The sequence below is a fragment of the Nycticebus coucang genome, chromosome 9 (assembly GCF_027406575.1).
Source record: "Nycticebus coucang isolate mNycCou1 chromosome 9, mNycCou1.pri, whole genome shotgun sequence".
In the NCBI taxonomy this organism is placed as follows: Eukaryota; Metazoa; Chordata; class Mammalia; order Primates; family Lorisidae; genus Nycticebus; species Nycticebus coucang.
This window is the reverse complement of record NC_069788.1, coordinates 131,677,239-131,695,201: the sequence shown is the minus strand read 5'-3', so window position 1 is coordinate 131,695,201 and position 17,963 is coordinate 131,677,239. Positions and strand designations below refer to the sequence as shown.

At 40.0% G+C, this 17,963-nt stretch overlaps 1 protein-coding gene across 3 annotated transcripts in view; it reads right to left on the bottom strand.

The window, feature by feature from the left end:
• Window positions 1-17,963, bottom strand: part of SYT16 (synaptotagmin 16) — a 453,110-nt gene that overhangs the window by 160,477 nt on the left and 274,670 nt on the right. For 2 of the 3 annotated variants that reach the window (XM_053603184.1, XM_053603183.1), the window contains exon 2: window positions 13,875-14,054. In XM_053603184.1, coding sequence (XP_053459159.1) covers window positions 13,875-14,054 — 180 coding nt within the window. Of the gene's footprint in view, window positions 1-13,874; window positions 14,055-17,963 lie in introns of those variants that run through there. The other variant, XM_053603181.1, reaches the window with a different exon arrangement.

Below are 17,963 nucleotides of genomic sequence, written 5' to 3'. Positions count from 1 at the left end.
TAATTTTATTGAATTAATATTTACCTTTTAAAAACCCCAACCAAAATGAGGAAGGCTCTCATTTTGCATTATCCTATCTAAAGTGGTCCCTACAGATCCCCCCCGCAAGAGGGCATTTATGTTCCAGGGTCACTGGGACATAGCTACAGGCCCCCAGTAATGGACATTCTGAACCCTCAAATAACATCCACAGTATAAGGCAATATAATCAGGAAATAATGTAATGAAATTGAGGAAGGCAAAATGCAGGCACAATTAACAGGAATTACTCCCAGACTTCAGACTAGGAGATATAATAGACTAGATTTTTGCCTCCAAAGAAGAGATAGAAACATCATTTGTATCATTTGAAAATGCACCAGGTCCCAAAACAAGGCAAAAGCGATGAAACTAAGGTAATTGCAGCCTTCTTGAAATAATGTAGTGCTCTATCAGCAACCATTCTATGTTGGATAAAGTGTTGTTGTTTTTTTTTTCATTAATGATAGGAGTAACAACAGTCTTACAAAAATTTGGTTAAAAAAATAGATGGGAAAAAATCATTCATAATCCCTCCACCTTCACATAACTTCAATAATTTTTTTTTTTTTTTGCAGTTTTGGTTGGGGCTGGGCTTGAACTCGCCACCCCTGGTATATGGGGCCAGTGCCTTACTCCATGAGCCACAGGCACGGCCCAACTTTAATAATTTTCGCACATTCCTGTACCATTACCTTTGTAATCTGCACAGAGTTGTAATCATATTATAGGAACCTAATAATTACCTTTGACAACCCTTTCTTCATTCCCAGTTTTCCATCTTAGCAAGTCTTGACTGTTAGCCCCTTGCCACCTACACAGGTAACACCTGAGTCCAAGTCACAATTATTTCCCACCTGAGCCACAGCCCCTTAAATGATCTCCATGCGTTCCCTCTGACCCCGTTTCCACAATGAGTATTGTGATCTTTCTAAACTGTGCATGTCATCAAGCCATTCAGTGTTTAAAATGACTTCCCATTGTTCTTAGGATAAAGTCCAAAAGTCCACAACAGGACTGGGAAGGCCACGCCAGGCTGGTTTTTAGGCGCCCTGCTCTCTGCTCATGCTTGAGCAGCCACCTCCGCCCTTCAGCTCCTCACAGGCTGAGAAAGCTCTCCTTCCCTCGGGCTCACCCTCTCCTTACAGTGCTCATGTACCTCCTTCAGGTCCCAGGTGACACTTCACTTTTCAGAATGTTTTGCCTGAAAACCTGCCCCTATCCCGCCATAATCCAGACTAAATTATGTGCTCCTGAAATATTTTCTCAAAACACCTCTTACTTCTTCTTATTAACACTTATTATTGTTGTAGCTTACTGAAGGTTGCATCTGTCTTACTGAACTCCAGTTCCAAGAGGTCAGGAAGGTGAGTCAATTTTTGTCTTTGCCATGGTCTCAGCATCTAGCAGAGTGACGACCATCGAATAAGCAATCAATATTTGTGAATGTTTGGATACATATTCCTATATGTACACACACACATACAATATCACACACTGCTTCTTCTGTTTAATATTTTTAACAAATTTTCATGTTTCCATAATCTTTTGTGTTTACTGATTTTACCTACCAGCCTAAACATAATTTCCAAAATTCAAATCTAGGAAAGCACCTATTTTTGTAAATATATTCAATCCTTTACATCTTAAATAAAGTTCAATATTCTCCATCAGAATGAGAATATACTCACATTATGTTAATTTAGGCATCATAAATTGGACATTTACAAGTCTTTTGACAGAGGTTAGACTCAGACTTAGTTTCTGTATTTTCTATTAAAATAAAATAGTATAGGGCGGCGCCTGTGGCTCAGTGGGTAGGGCCTCATATGCCGAGGGTGGCGGGTTTGAATCTGGCCCCAGCCAAACTGCAACAAAAAAGAAAAAAAAAACTGGCTTAAAATAAAATAGTATAGCTGGCTAAACAAAATAATAATAAAAAAAAAACAGATAATCAAAAGACTATTTATAATTATTCTTATTTTTGTTCTTAAGATGTTGGGAGAAAAAGTGGAATAACACTAAAACAGATGTGAGGCTTCTGCACTTACCTAAAACTTTGAAACAGATGTTTAATTCCTTGGGTTTCTACTTGCTCCCCTGGAAAATGATAGGCTGATACTTGTTAACCTGAGGGTGCGAACCTGGGGAGCTGCCCTGAGCCACCTTCTTCAGTCATGTTACTACTGTTAGTATCAACAGCACATAAAATTCATTTTGCATTACATGATAAACATAGCACAAACTCCAGCACCTACAACCATGTCAAGCATCTAGAAACTCCTCAAGAAATGTTGATTGGATCCAACTGAAATGAATTCAGACTGGCCCCTGGAAAGAAGGTGTGCTCAGAGGGCTAACCTAGAAAATCTTGGGATAAATTTTATAAACTTTAAAGTATTTGGAAAATGTTGAATGAGTTTTTCCTGGAGATGATGTTTATATCTTTTCAGATTCTCAAAAGGACACGTTTTCCTCACTGTCACTTCTATAAACAGCACAAATTGCTGAATGTGGTCTGTTTCTGAAACACACCCTACAACCCACAATTATACAACAGGTTTTAATCTGGTCCCCACTATGTTTGTGATGAGGGAAACGGGAATCTTTCGTCTAATGGAACTTTTATTGATAGGCAGAAAAGCACTCCATCACCACGGCCCGTGTCTCGGCAGGGCGCCATTCTTACTGATACTGGCCCCCTCCTATCTATGAATGAACAAATCAGTAGCTCTTGAATTGAAATTCTCAATCTAAATCAAAGCTAACAATTGTTTAATATTTTTCCTTTTTTTTATTTATGCACGCTTCAAACTAAGCAGGTAATAAAATTGTTCATTACTAAAATGATCATTGCTACATATTTTATCTTCTTCATTAGTGGTTATCAAAACAGGGTCTCCTGGGGTCCTTGATGACTGGGCTGTTAGAATAGTAATGGTAATAACATGATGATATCTATACTTCTTTGTCTGGCAAACATTAATAATCAGATCCCCCAGGATCCCATCAACAACAGTGGCCTTAATGGGATCTTGGTGGCTGCCCACATAAGTAGGTTAGGTGCACGATGCCTCTCAGGTCTGCCCAGCCAAAGTGGCCCCCGTCAAAGACCATTTGAAAACACTCATTTGCAGTTCTCTTTCTACTGGCAGGGAATTTCACATAACTGGGAAGCACTGTTTTCTAAGCACGGTAGTGGAACCAAGCATTGCTTAACTAACTTAACATACGTGTGACCTATTTTATAGCATTATATATAGTTATACAGATTGTATCTATTCAGTGAAACCAAAATGCTAGTTCTATTTGTATTTTAAGCCAAAAGTGCCTGTCCATTGTTTTTTCCTTCTCTTTCTCTTTCAATCCTTCCAAATTTCTCACTAAAAGACATGAAATCTTGCTTGCTGGGAAACAGCAAATAGCCTCCAGTCTTCTGTTATCACAGTTCAGTTCATATTCAACTAAGATTTACAACCATAACCTATAATGAATGGCACTGGATGACAGCAAAATACCAACATTTCATTCCAAAAGGAATTTTAATATAAATATACCCACCACGATAGAGCAACTAATATAAAGGAAGAATACTCCAAGTGATGTGAAAACAGCTTGTCACCTGGGCATCTGTTTCTAAACATGGTCCCCCATAAAATACACATTGGGTTCATTTCAGCCTCTTGGGAGAAGTTCTAAATGGAATTCTTGCCCTAAAATATTCTTAAAACTAATACTAGTTAGGTCATTGACTACAAAGCCAAGGCACAGGAGAAATGAACACTTAAAAGGACTCTGATGTCTTTTCAACATAAAAGGATGACGTGCCAAGTACATCTTTCATAAGCATGCTTGTTGAGGGACAGAAGTATGACAGAGGGATATAGGGAACTCAAAATCAACTTTTTAAAAAATGAGCTATCTTCTAAAAAGTCAAAAGTAAACCACCAAACAGCTTCGTCATGTTTTTTGTGATATGTCTTACTGTGATTTGTGATAAGACGTGCCATGATGTGGATTTTGATTCGAGGTAAGTTCAAAAAGAAGCACTCAAAGGGTGAAGGCCCTCAAGGGAGGTTTCATCCATCAAGTGCCTTGCATTTGTGTGGAATGACAGCTGTAAATTACCACCCTATTGCCAATGCTTCCTGAAGAAAAACAAAAAACACAAGCAGGCAGCAACTTCATTCTATAAAATTGATATTAATTTTTCCTAAGGATTAATCACCATGTAGAGGACTTAGCATAGAAAAACTGTAAGAAAATACATTTCAAAATGTTTGCTGCAATTCCCAAATACACACACTTCAAATAATACCTTTCACCTTGTCATTAACCCTCAATCAGAAGGCCTGAAACAGCACATAGGCTTGCCATTACTACTTGAGCTGTTACAAATAGGCATTTGCTCCTTTAAGTGGGTCTTAGAAGAGTGTAGACACTTTAATGGAAAACTGTAAAAAATAGACATGCCCTTTCTTTTATTTTAAACTATCAGGCTAAGAAAAGTGATGAGATGTTTAGCCTATTACTCTAGTGACCGGTTTGAGACTGCTTACTCAAATAGCTAATTAAGCTCGTAAATTCATCGACATCTCCTCCAATGCAGAAGCCGTGACCCGTGCTCTACTCTACTCAAGTCTATCCGAACAATCTTCCTTCCTTTCTGCCCACTCACCAATTGATGTTTTGTTTTTTTTTAACTTAAGTCCTAGGTCTCTTTAAAGTATAATGAATATTACTGCCCTCCTAACAAGAGAAGCATAAAAACCCAATATGCCTAAATGTTACCTTTATCACCTATGATATCCTCTAGATAGAACATATCTTGAGTGCTTCCTCTGAAGACATCACACAGAGAAAACAACTGCTGTTAATGGTGCCACTGTTTAGTCTGGGCGGACAAACACAAGAAATCTCCCCAGCTATCATTAAAAATGACATATTCATCACTGCTGAACCAAAAATCCCTCAAAACTACACATGAAGTGGGGGAGATAGTTTCACTATCTCTAGCAAAGGGGTGTGCATTTAAGGGCTCTGCAGACCCCAGGGTGCAGGACTGAAGAACTTCAATCAACCAGGTAATAAACATTTACCAAGTGCTCCCATGGGGACTACCAAGGTTTACCAAGGGCTCTTTAGAGCTCTCAGTCATAAAATTCTATGCTATGACTATTTCCAACACAGAAAGGCTCCAGATCTCTGGCTAAAAATAAGACTCAGAACCATCGATGCTAAATATACATCCCCATATGTTACACGGTCATTGGCAAAGTGAAAAAGAATGCAGGAATTCTGCTGCCACTTTTGAAAGAGTGCTGTGTGTTTAGGGAGCTCTCATGCTTAGGTGTTAAACATTCCCACAGCAATTCATACTTAAAGAGAGCCTCGGATTTGTTTTTATTACTATCCTAGCATCACAGAGGAAGCTCAAATGCCCCGAGAAGAATCTGTTTCTAAGGAAACCCACCATGCACCCTGATGTAAATAACACAAAAAGCAGAGCTACTCATATTTCAACTGTAGATGTGCCCAGATCTGCAGAGTGACTGTCATCTCTGTCTGACCCCTAATCTGACCCCTAATCTAACACCTCCATCTCCAGCTACGGCTGGCTGTGTAACAGGTTCATTGGCTGGGTCAAATTCTCCAGCAGGGGACTATCACCCATTACCTAAGTTGCAAGAAAACAAAAGGTAAAGGATGAAGGTTTTACTTTCCTTTTCCTGTCTAAATCTTTGCTGGATGAAGACATGAAGCAAAAGAAACAAGCAAATGATAAAAAAAAAAAAGGTATAATTTAAAACTGAGTCATTTTCATCAGTATTTGTTGAAGCTGTGTGATGGGCACATGGGGTTCATAATGCCGTTCTCTCTCCACTTTCTTATAGGTTTGAAAATTTCTGTAGTAAGACGTTTTCTCAAATGAAGATTATTTTTTCATCAATGTAACTGCATAGATGGAAAGTAAGACCCTAGAAGGGTTAATTTATGTGTTAATGTAGTGGAGCTGCAGTGCCCCGACATTTGGTCAAACATTACTGTGGCTGTTTCTGTGAGGTCGTTTTTTTTTGTGGATGAGATTAACAATTACATCAGTGGACTCTGAGTAAAGCAGGTTGCCATCCATACCGTGAATGGGCCTCATCTCGTCAGCTGAAGGCCTGAGTAGAACAAAGATCGACTTCCTCTCAACCCCCCATTGAAAAAGGAATTCTGGTAGTAGTTGGCCTGGGACTTGAACTACAATATCAGCTCTTCCCTAGGCCTGAAGTCTACCAGCCCACCCTGCAGATTTTGGACTTGCCAGATAATCATCATGTGAGCTAATTCCTAAAATCAATCTCTCTCTTTTTCCTTCTCTCTCTCCGTCTCTCCCAACCTCCTTTTCAATTTCTTGCTCATGTTTTCTCTCTCTCTCTCTCTCCACACACACAGACACACACACACACACACACACAAATATTAGTTTTGCTTCTCTGGAAACCCCTCACTAATACAGCTCCCTATGTATGGCCACCACAGGTTTTTCTGTTGACCTACCCAGCCACGAGGAAGATGTACTTAGCCCTATCTAAAGTAAATACCCCCATCCAGTTAGTTTTTATTTTAGAACCTCATGTTGTTTATAACAATCCATCATTGTTTTATTTATTCACCTGTTAACTTTAAGGTTTTGTTTTTGCATGTCTCCACCAAAAGAATATAGTTTTCAGGAACACGGAAACTATCTCTCTCCTTTTCACCACTTCATTTCCAGCACTTTAGCACAGTGTGTGACATGACAGATTCCCAATAAATAATGTGGAATGGTTGAACGAACATTCTCAAAACAGTAACTTCTCAGTCGAGTTTTTGGAATTTGCACCCCCTAAACAGGTAATGGGCCCAGTGGAATTATTACAAGCCTACAGAATTCTTTTGCAAAGCACTAGTATAAAATTGACATCAATTCTCAATTATTTGTGTCTTCAGTCAGCAAGATCAGTACTACACACTCAATGAGATACATCAAGGACTGTCCTGATGGTCAAACAAACTCTGAAATTCTTAATCTCATGAGATAGAATCATATGAGATTTCTGCTCTATAAAAACAGCAGTTTCATAGAATTCAAACTAATTTAACCCACTGTTAAGAGAAATATATATTCTATGCAAATTAAGGCATTAAAATCAAAAGAGTAAATTCCTTGCAACATACTATTACTAGCAAGGGTGCTTCTCCCTCTAGATGCCACCCTTCACGGGGGCTCTTATTTTCCACATGGAGGGGTGCGAGGAGTGTAAAGAGGACAGTTCATGCACCCCACTATTTTAGGACAAACCATGCATGAAGTTGGAGAGGTGGGGGACTAGAAGATATCAATTTATTAAAGATTATCCAATTCTTCGTTCTAAAACAAATTACTATGCAATTCTAAAGTTTGTAGAAAGAAAAAAAAAATCTCAGTGCCATTTCTACTTTTTAATAATCTTGTTTAAAAAAAAAAAGGAGAGTCTTTTCTTGATTCCAAAAATATTTGATTCATTTAAAATTCACCTGAGTAGTACAAACCCAGAAGGAAGCCACTGGATGGATGTGCAGGGGGAGGCACCCAGACTCTGGTACAGAGAAATGGACATTTGATGCTAAGAAGGCAACAAAACCTCCACATAAAGAAGAGCGTGGATCACGTGCTTTTACGTTGCCCTGAAAAGCACCTCTCTAGGCCTGTAGTTAATTTATCCACCATAATAAATACGAGTTATGAGGGAACTGATGATGGTCATTTACAAATATAAGATGGATACCTAATTTTTTTTTTTTGAGACAGAGTCTCACTTTGTTGCCCTCCGTAGAGTGCTGCGGCATCACAGCTCACAGCAACTTCCAGCTCTTGGGCTTAGGTGATTCTCTTGCCTCAGCCTCCCAAGTAGCTGGGATTACAGGTGCCTGCCACAACACCTGGCTATTTTTGTTGTTGTTGTTGTTGTTGTTGTTGCAGTTTGGCCAGGGCTGGGTTTGAACCTGCCACCCTCGGTGTATGGGACCAGCACCGTACTCACTAAGCCACAGGTGTCGCTTGGCCAGCTGATCAAATATCCCTTTCCATTTTAAGGAGCAAAAATCTAAAATAATAAGACCATCCCTCTATCCCTATATGCTGACCGCTACACTATATACTTTCAGTTTTACAACTGTTTCAGATCCTGCTTGATACCATTTTATAAAATTTGTCATTATTCTTTCTTATATGGTCATAAAATAAGTTATCAAAATCATGAAGAAAATACTGCAAAACACATATTTGGCCAAATTCACTGCAAACTCTCAAAATCCTGAATTTTAATTAGAGTTAGTTGTAATTTGACAACCTTGAACAGCCTTATAAACAGGCATCTTTTCCAAATAACTTATTGTTCTGCTCTTTGTGAAGAAGTGGGGAGGGAAAGGATGATGGAGACCTCACTTTCTCACCAAGGTGGAATGAAGTGGGCAGGGGTGGGGAAGCCATGAGATGGACACTTGGTGTGGGCAGAAACAAAGGTGGACCTGGCCAGTGGTAATGCTCTGCTCAAGTGCTTCCCTTCCTGATTTGAAAGGGGAATTCAGAGATGAACCTGCCTACCTGCTTCCATCTGGCCCCACCTTTACATCACCTGGCATTCTCTATAAAATGGCACGTTTGCTCTGCCACTTCCCATTCTGACTGAATTAATTTGCAGTAAGCTTTGGGCACTGGAAGTTTTTAAAAACTTCCCAAGATTGAGATCCAGTGTAGTATAACTAGAATTATAAGGAGAAAACATCCTGCTTACTGACTACAACCAGTATCAGAAATGTCTGACAAGCTTTTGTTTTCTCTTTGTAAGAATCATTCTAGCTTCAGTTGGGGAGTGTGGAATACCAGTGGTGGAGCAAAATGAAGAAAGGAAAATTTTGCATCCATTTCTTCATCAACTCTCCTTATTGGGAATGACTGAAAACCACTCCCAGGTAATGCTTCTGCCCTTCTCTCCTGCTATCGTAAGATAAATTGATTAGTCCATGAACCTGTGCCTATCACCTTATTTGGGAAAAGGGTGTTTGCAGAAAAGGTCTTTACAAATCCTGAGATGAGATGACCTTCCTGGATTATCAGAGTGAGACCTGAACCCAACGACAAATGACAGAGGACAGATAATGGGAGAAGGTGACGTGGAGACAGAGGCGGAGATGACACGGCCACAAGCCAGTAATGACCAGAGGAGAGAGACGTCAAAGAGATTCCCTGCAGCCTCCAGGGAGAGTGCGGCCCTGCTGATGCCTCAATTTCACACTTTGGATCTCTAGAATTGTGCAAGAATAAATTTATGTTGTTTTAAGAGATGCAAACTTGTGGTTAGTTGTCATGGCAGCGTAAGAAAACAACATATCCATCAAATCCTCTTTTCCCTCCTATTTCTTTCATCCCAGAAGTTCTTTGCATTTTGAAGACATAAAGTAATAGGCTGAGCTGGGAAGATAAGGTGGCAAAAAACAAACAAAAAAAGGGCAATTAAGGCGTTGGCCTCTAAGGTGAGGTGTCTTTAGCCTAAGTCCCAGTTTTGCCACTTAATAGTTTGGGGGGAAAAATCATCTTTCTAAACCTGGGTTTCCTTATCTATGAAATGGAGATGAAGCACCAGCTTTGCTTCAAGTACAAAAGCTGCCTCCTTCCTTACTGTCCTCTTTCTCTGGAGCAGCCCCCACTTTCCACTCTCGGTGCTGAGAAACTAAACTTAAACATGTCCACCCAAAGTAACCCAGTCAATTTCACTTGGGATAAATAATCAGTCTCTGGGACTTGGACTCCCATGGCCACGTCCCAGGAATAGGTATGGGCTTATTTACTGTGATGAGCTGCTCCCTCCTACTGGCTCCTACCGACCCCCGGAGCCCTCAGCCTCTGCCTGCACAGCACCGCGTCAAGGGCCGTGCTTGGAGCAGCTCCTGGAGATCACACGGCACCATCAGCGCACCTTGCAAGATGCAGTACGATGAAAATACAGCGCCCCCTAGAGGGCGTGGAGGATTTCACGGCGGCCACAGCAGAGCGTTGAGCCAAGCTGGGGCCCTTCTCAGTACGGGTTGAGGGTGACTGCACAGGCCGCGTGCCGGTGAAGCCAGCCCCGGTTCCAACAGGCTTTGTGTTATTAGCCCCCCAGCCTCACTGCCAGCTGCAGCAGCTCCCTGGAAGGCACGTTAACTCATTCCTCTGCTGTCTTCTCTGCCCCTATTTATCCCAAGGTCATGCAGAAAATTCTAAAACACCTGTTTGCCTTGAACGGCTCCCTCGAAGAGCTGCAGGAGTAGCGTCTTCTCGGGTTCCTCCTCCCCCACCAGAATGTTCTACCATCACCACAACCACCGAGGCCCACGCGGGACACCGGTGGGGCAGTCTTCTGCCACAGTGCCAAATGGGAAGCCCGTGCACTCTGCCTTCTGGACTCTAATCTTCCTACCACCACTCCTCTGACTCTGTCCCACATCCGCCCTCCTCCCAGGGTCAGGGCCCAGAAACATTTCAGGCCCTCCCAGTATCTTTCCCTGCCATCTTTGTGGGTCACGGTCTGCCCTTATTTTTCTCCCCCTCTCTAACTAGGAAGAAAGGCCCTCCCATCATGACTCCAATCTCTAAATTTTGCTTCTGATACGTAAAGAAAGACTGTGGAGAAACAAAAAAAACCCATAACGAAAATTCTCTGTCTTTCAAAGCTAGGTTTCTTTAAAACCATCCCCCAAAGGAATTTTTATTTTTAATCAATTTCTTATCTCAAGGCTGAACAATGGCTTCTTTGTTCCAAATGATATCCACCCCTCCCCCAAAGCAATCGCTGCCAGGGAGCGAGACAAGTACCTGGCTGGTGTAAAGAAACCAAATGCCACAAGCAAAATACTTAGCAGGTGCGTGGCAAGAGCAAGTGTTAAATAAGTGATAGTTATTAATTATCATCATCTACGTTACTATTATTATAACCTGTGTTATTAGGAAGAAGCTCTTTTAGTTTCTCCCCTCACCTAAATCCAGATGGAATGATGTGTGCAAGGTATGTTTGTCAGATACTTTGCACAGTAGGTTCAGAAAATAAATTGCCGCTCCTGACTCTCCGATATTAAGCACATAAGCAAACAGAATTCTTTTATTCCTCCAGACTCCACATGTACTATGAAATAGATCATAAGGAGTAATTAGGTTGTGGATAGTCCACCATTTTTTGACCCACCAAAATGGCAATCTCCTTTGGTTCAATCTAAGAATAGGAGGATGGTGTAGTTGACATATGATCATTTTTATTAGGTCTCCTCCATTCAGAGAATGAGAGCTAGAGAGGAAGTTGCTATAGTAACACTAAGAACCACACAGAATCACAGAACAGAACTGGGAGAAAGCTAGCCCATACTCATCAATTTGCAAATGAGGACTTAAGGCCCAGAGAGGTGACGCGAGTTTCCCAAAATATCATGGCCAATAAGAGGCAGAACTAAGCTCTGACTGTCTGCTCCTGCTCCCAGCACCACACCAAGCTGCCTGCCTGCCTTCTTTACATTTGTCAAAATATGTTAAGAACATCCCAACTTCACCGAGAAATCAGGGCTCTGAGGATGATAATTAAGGCAAATATCAAAGGTTAGATAAAACCTGGGATAAAAGCATGTTTGTCAAAGACTTCTGATCTGTGATAATTAAACTTTCAAAAGGAGGAATGTCAAAATGAAGGTGTTTGCTTTTTAAGAAATTGTAATTTGGAGACTCTCCTTAATAAACTATTTTTAAATCTTCCTTCGTGCAGCCCCACTCTGTATTTTTCAATGTTGCTTCTGGTTCATGCTTTATTATTGTTTCAAAATTATCTCCAAACCTCAACTTATTTGCAAATATAATTCATAATTGTCTTTAAAATATTCAGATATGTCAAACGAGACGAAAGACAATATTTTAAATAGCTCTAACCTTAGTTCTTCATACTCATTATAGTTTGTAAAGGAGAGAACATCACCAACTTTAATCTCCCAGTTTCAGGAATGAATACACAATATTAATGTAGGATGTCATTCCCAGCAGCCGGTGCTGTGACTTGTTTCTGCTGCACAGCTATGGTGAGAGTTTTGTCAGCACTTTACCATAGACACCATACCGGAGTCTTTGCAAAAGTAATTCACTTAATCTACATCGATCCAGTAAGAGATGTATTGATAATCCTGCAGGTGAAAAAACTATAGTTTAGAATAGTTCCATTATATGTCAATGTGAAATAATGAGTGGTAACCAGCGATGGGGGGAGGGAGGCAGAGGCAACATGAGCCCTCCCCTCCGTACCACCCCATGACCTAGCAGTGTCTGCTCACCCCACTTTCCTCCGTCCCAGCTGGGACAGTAGTGGCAAAACTATTCACAAGGCCCAGATTTTACATAACAAACTCTCTTTACAATATTCTATCCTGTTTTGAGAAGATGAGTCACATGCCCCAAGAGGACTCCACCATGAAAGGTCCCTGCAGCAGCAGCAAGGCTAAATCAATTGCTGAACATGTAACTTACACCTCCCCCATTATTATCCCCTATAGGGAGGGGTGTGTGTGTGTGTGTGTGTGTGTGTGTGTGTGTGTGTGTGTGTGTGTGTGTGTGTGTGTGTGTGTTTAATTCCTTGATACTCTTCCCTTCAACAAGTGAAGCTGAATTCCCCTTCCCCTGAACCTGGGCTGTATTCAGTTAATGAGCAGAATGTGGCAGAGGTGAGAATGTGTGACTTCCCAGGCTGGGTCATCAGAGGAGCAGTGGCCCCCCACTTCCTCTCATGGACTTCTCAAGGGAGAAATCCTATTGTAAAGAATCACAGCCAATGAAAGCCCCTAAATCCAGAACCACTCAACTAAGCTTCTCCTCATTTCCTGAACTTCAAAAACAGTGAGATAGTATTTGTTGTTTTAACCTACGAAGTTTTAGGGTAATTTGCTATAAAGCAATAGATCATGAATATACCTTTATTCCTAAATTATGCCCTTTCTTATGACCAAACAAAACAATCCATGGGCAATTCATGGCTACCAAAGCTGCCATGTCAATAGCCAACATTCTCCTGGTTTGGTTCCAGGTGTGCTTGGAGCACAGCACCACACAGGCCGAGTCATCAGAGGAGCAGTGGTGCAGAGAGGGTGCTCTCTGCAGGTTCCCACCCCTGTTCAAAACACGTGTGAGGTTGTTCCTTGACCAACTATATCACTCCCCGTGCTATGTGGGGTACAATCAGAGCAAAGTTGCTATGTAAAATCAGAGTATTGTCTGTCTTTCTTCATTTCTTTCTTTTTTTTTTTTTAGGTTAGGTCTCCTTCACCCAGGCTGGAGAGTGATGGCATCATCACAGCTCACTGTAGCCTCCGTCTCCTGTCTTGGCTCAGACTCCCAAGTAGCTGTGGTTGCAGGCATGTGCTACTGTGCCCAACTATTTCTTTTTTCTTGTTGAGACAGGGTCTCACTGTTAACAAGAAAAATGTCAACACTGTTCCCACATCATAGCCCTAAAACACATCAAATCACTTATAAATCAAAACACATTCCCCCCCTACCTCCAATAAGCATTAGTCAAAGGGAAATTCAACACAGATTTCTAAACAGCTAAAAAGACAGAAAGTGGTGATCAGCCTCTTCCCATCTACTCCTCAGACTGTAAGGGGAGCGTTCCTTTCATAAAGACAATGTATTCCTTGTTAATGCCCACTCATCACATCCACGCCAAAGGATGTGCGTGTGATTTCTTACTTGGGCCCATCCCAGCAACAGTGACCTGCTTTCCCTGACCCAAACCACAGCCAGTTGCCAAGCTCATAAGATTCTGAAGCACAATGCTTACCCAGACCTCGGTGGATCCCCGTCTTGTCTTTGGAGTGCTTTCTTTGCCGCGGTGGCTCCAGGCATGCAAAGCTTCCTAATGTTTCAAAACACAGCTTCTTGTTGATGAAGAGGAAGAGGACGGCCAGAAGAACAACAAAAACCCCGACAGCAGACAAGAAGCCAATGGCTTCAGGAGTGACTGGCAAGAGAACACAAAAGAAAAATTATCATCACAATTTAAAGTGACCCAAGTTTTGCCTAATGAATGATCAATGTTATTCAGAAGGGCATGTCCAGGGCTGCCAGCAGTCCCCAGAAGCGAGGAGAGAGGCATGGGATAGATTCTCCCTCGGGCTTCTAGACTGAGGAACCAACCTGCCAACACTTACATTTTGAACTTCTGGTCTCCAAAACTGTGAGAGAATAAATTTCTGTTGTCTTAAGCCACTAAATTTGTGTGTGATTCGAAACAGTTACCCTAGGAAACGAATTCACCCACCAATGGCTTCCCACTACCCACAGTACACAATCTGACTTCCGTAATTTGGTTTACAAGGACCCTTCATGACTGCACTACTGATTCAGCCCTCCGTCATTCACCACTCCCCAACATTAAACACACCTCCAGACCTTTGCATAAACTGTTTCACCTCTGCTCAGACCCTCTGACACTGCACCTCCCTTAAAAGGCTTTCTGGTTCCTCCTGAGGAGGGTAGATGCTTTTAACTGGGTGTTCCTACCCACTACACCCCTGACTGCTGCTTTAGACATTTCAAATATTAAGTTCTAAACTACATAAGAACAAGGACTCTCAGTTGTGCTCTTAGCAGCGAGCATAAGGTAAATACTCCATAAATATTAGTTGCCTGAGAAAAATATTGAAATTATTCCCTGTTACAACACATTGATAAATTAACCTATCACCTATCAATGAAAATTCCTGGAAAGAAAAGATACCTCTCAAGCGGATCACTAAAACCACCAATGCGGGATATGATTTCCATAGATAGGTCTTTGGAAAAAGAGAAGACTTGTCTACCATTCATAAGCAGAAACATCTGCATTTTATAATGACCTTCATTGATGAAACTAAATTTTTATTGTTGAATAAAGGGTATTCTTCCAGTATAAAACCAACACGAGATTCACTATGTAAAATGTGCAGAATGCGGGAAAAGATAAAGATGACCCACCACTCAGATCTGCTCTTCCTTCCTGCCACCTCAGCTACTCAACAAGTACAGAATTGTCTGTAACGACCTCACCAGGCCTTATCTTATAAAATGTTTCCATTCTATAAAAAGGTATAATTATTTCTAAGTTAAAAAAAGAATAATTTATGCATATAGTATAATATTTTGGAAAATATTAGAAAATACAAAAATAGTAGTGTTGAATCTTACCACGTATCACTATTAACATTTTGAGTTTTAGTAACGATTTTCTTCTTAACTACTTATTATAATTGAGATATTGTTCACAGGCTTATATTAATGAATTTAATGTAAAAACATTCAGAGATCCCAGATTAAAGATAATATGAAGAGATTACTCAATGTAATCACCAAAGACGTGAGAAAAAGTAGTGAAAATGGCCCTTATGTTCAAATAATTCTGCCTTTTTGGGAGAAGAAATATTTTTGTTGACAACAATTCTGGTAAGCAAGGACTGAACTATGGATGGGTAAAAAATTCTTAGGTAGGTCCTAATGTCTTTTCCTTCTCAAAATTGTGCAGACACTGTTCCATTACCTTTAGCCTTTAATGTTTCATAACTCAGTGTGGAACTGCAGCTTACTTTTTCTCCTATGTGGGCAACAGAATTTTTCAGTTCAGATGCTTCTAGAACTTTTTATTGTAAATGACACAAAAATGTACCAAAATGTGTCTTTCTATAGGTCAGTCTCCTTTGCTGATTTTTGTTGGAACCCAGATTTCTTCCAGCATACCCATGCCTTTTTAAAAGCTTAGGAGAGGTTTCTTCAATTACATGATTGATAATTTCTTCTACTTCAACTGTTTTTATTTCTATCTTAAACTGAGTTACTATTTCTTTAGCTATAAATTTTCGTTTTTCCCCCACAATCTGACAGGTCTTATTAAACATTCCATACACATTTTCACTAAATTAAGTTCAAGAAAAGTGTGTTCCTAAACACTCTACCATACTTACTATTATAACCTCTGAATATATAAATTAGAGGCAGGCAGTACTGAAGATGTGTGTTTCTCCCTCCGTTCAGGTTGGGGAAGAGGGAACACTAGAAAGAAGGACAAATCTAGCTGAGGAGAGAGAAAGCTTAGTTGGAAAATCCAGTTATTTCAATATAGTTTGTGTTCCTCCCAGAATTGATTAATTGCAATTTCATCTTTTTCTATGTGCTGGTGGCTACACAGTGGGAAATCTGAAGAGGTGCATGAAGGGCTTTTAGCCATAGGCTATGTTAAACTGTAGTTTATATACTTTTTTAATACATAAAGTATTACAGAAATGACTCAGAAGGTGGCATCAATCCCAAACTTGTAAGAATTGCCTAACCAGAAAATCAGAGATGAAAAAAGGAGCATAACACATACTACAGAAATACAAAGGACCATTGGAGAGACTATTATAAGCAACTATATGCCCATAAATTGGAAAATGGAAATTCCCAGACACATTCAACCTACCAAAATTTAGCCAGGAAGAAATTCAAAATCTGAATAGACAAATAATAAATAACATCATAGAAATAATAACAAAAAGTCTCCAATCGAAAAAATCCCAGGACCAGGTGGCTTTACTGCTGAATTCTACCAAACAGTTAAAGAAGAATTAATACCAATCCTATTTAAATTATTCCCACAAATAGAGTATCAGAATACTCCCAAGTTAATTCTGTAAGGTCAGTATTACCCTGGTACCAAAATCAAATCAAGGCATACAACAAAAAGAAAACTGTAGGCCAATATCTCTGAAACATATAGATGCAGAAATCTCCAACAAAATGTCTGCAAACAGAATTCAACAACACATTAAAAAGATTACACATCATGATCAGGTGAGATTCATCCCAGGGATGCAAGAATGGCTCCACATACATGAATCAATCAGGCAGATAAACCACATTAACAGAATAAAAGATAAAAATCGCATGATCATCTCAATAGATGCAGAAAAAAGCATTATCCCTTCATGACGAAAACTGTCAAAAATGGATATAAAAAGAATATACCTTAACATGATAAAATCCATATATGACCAACCCACAGCAAGTATCATACTGAACCAGGAAAACTAAAAGCTTTTCCACTAAGATCTGGAATAAGGTAAGGATACCCACTTTCATCACCATTACTCAACGTAGTACTGAAAGTTCAACCAGAGCAATCAGATAAGAGAAAGTAGAAAAGGGCATTCAGATTGGAGGGAAGAAATCAAATTGTCCTTGTTTGTAGACAATATGATCTTAAATAGAGAAATCTAAAGACTCCACCAAAAAAGCTCTATGAGAATTGATAAACAAATTCATTAAAGTTGCAAATATATAATCAAAAGCAAAAATCAATAGCATTTTTATATGCCAATGGTGAACAATCTGATAAAGAAACTAAGAAAGTAATCCCACTAATGGCAAAAGCAAAATAAAATAGGAATAAACTTAACCGAAGAAATGAAAGATCTCTACAATAAAAACTATAAAACACTGAGGAAAGAAATCGAAGAGAACCAAAAAGAAAACACTTGTGGATTGGAAGAATCAACACTGTTAAAATGTACACATCACTCGAAGCAATCTACAGATTCAAAGCAATCTCTATAAAAATCCCAGTGACATTCATCACAGAAATAGAAAAATCATTCTAAAATTTATCTAGAACTACAAGCGACCCAGAATACCCAAAGCCATGCTGAGCACAAAGAACAAAACAAAAGTAATCACATTACCCTACTTCAAATTATACTACAGAGCTGTATCACCAACACAGCATGGCACGGGCATAGAATCAAATTATACCACAGAGCTGTGTCACCAACACAGCATGGCACAGGCATAGAAACAGACACATAGACCAAGGGAACAAAACAGAAAACCCAGAAATAAACCCACACATCTACAGTGAACT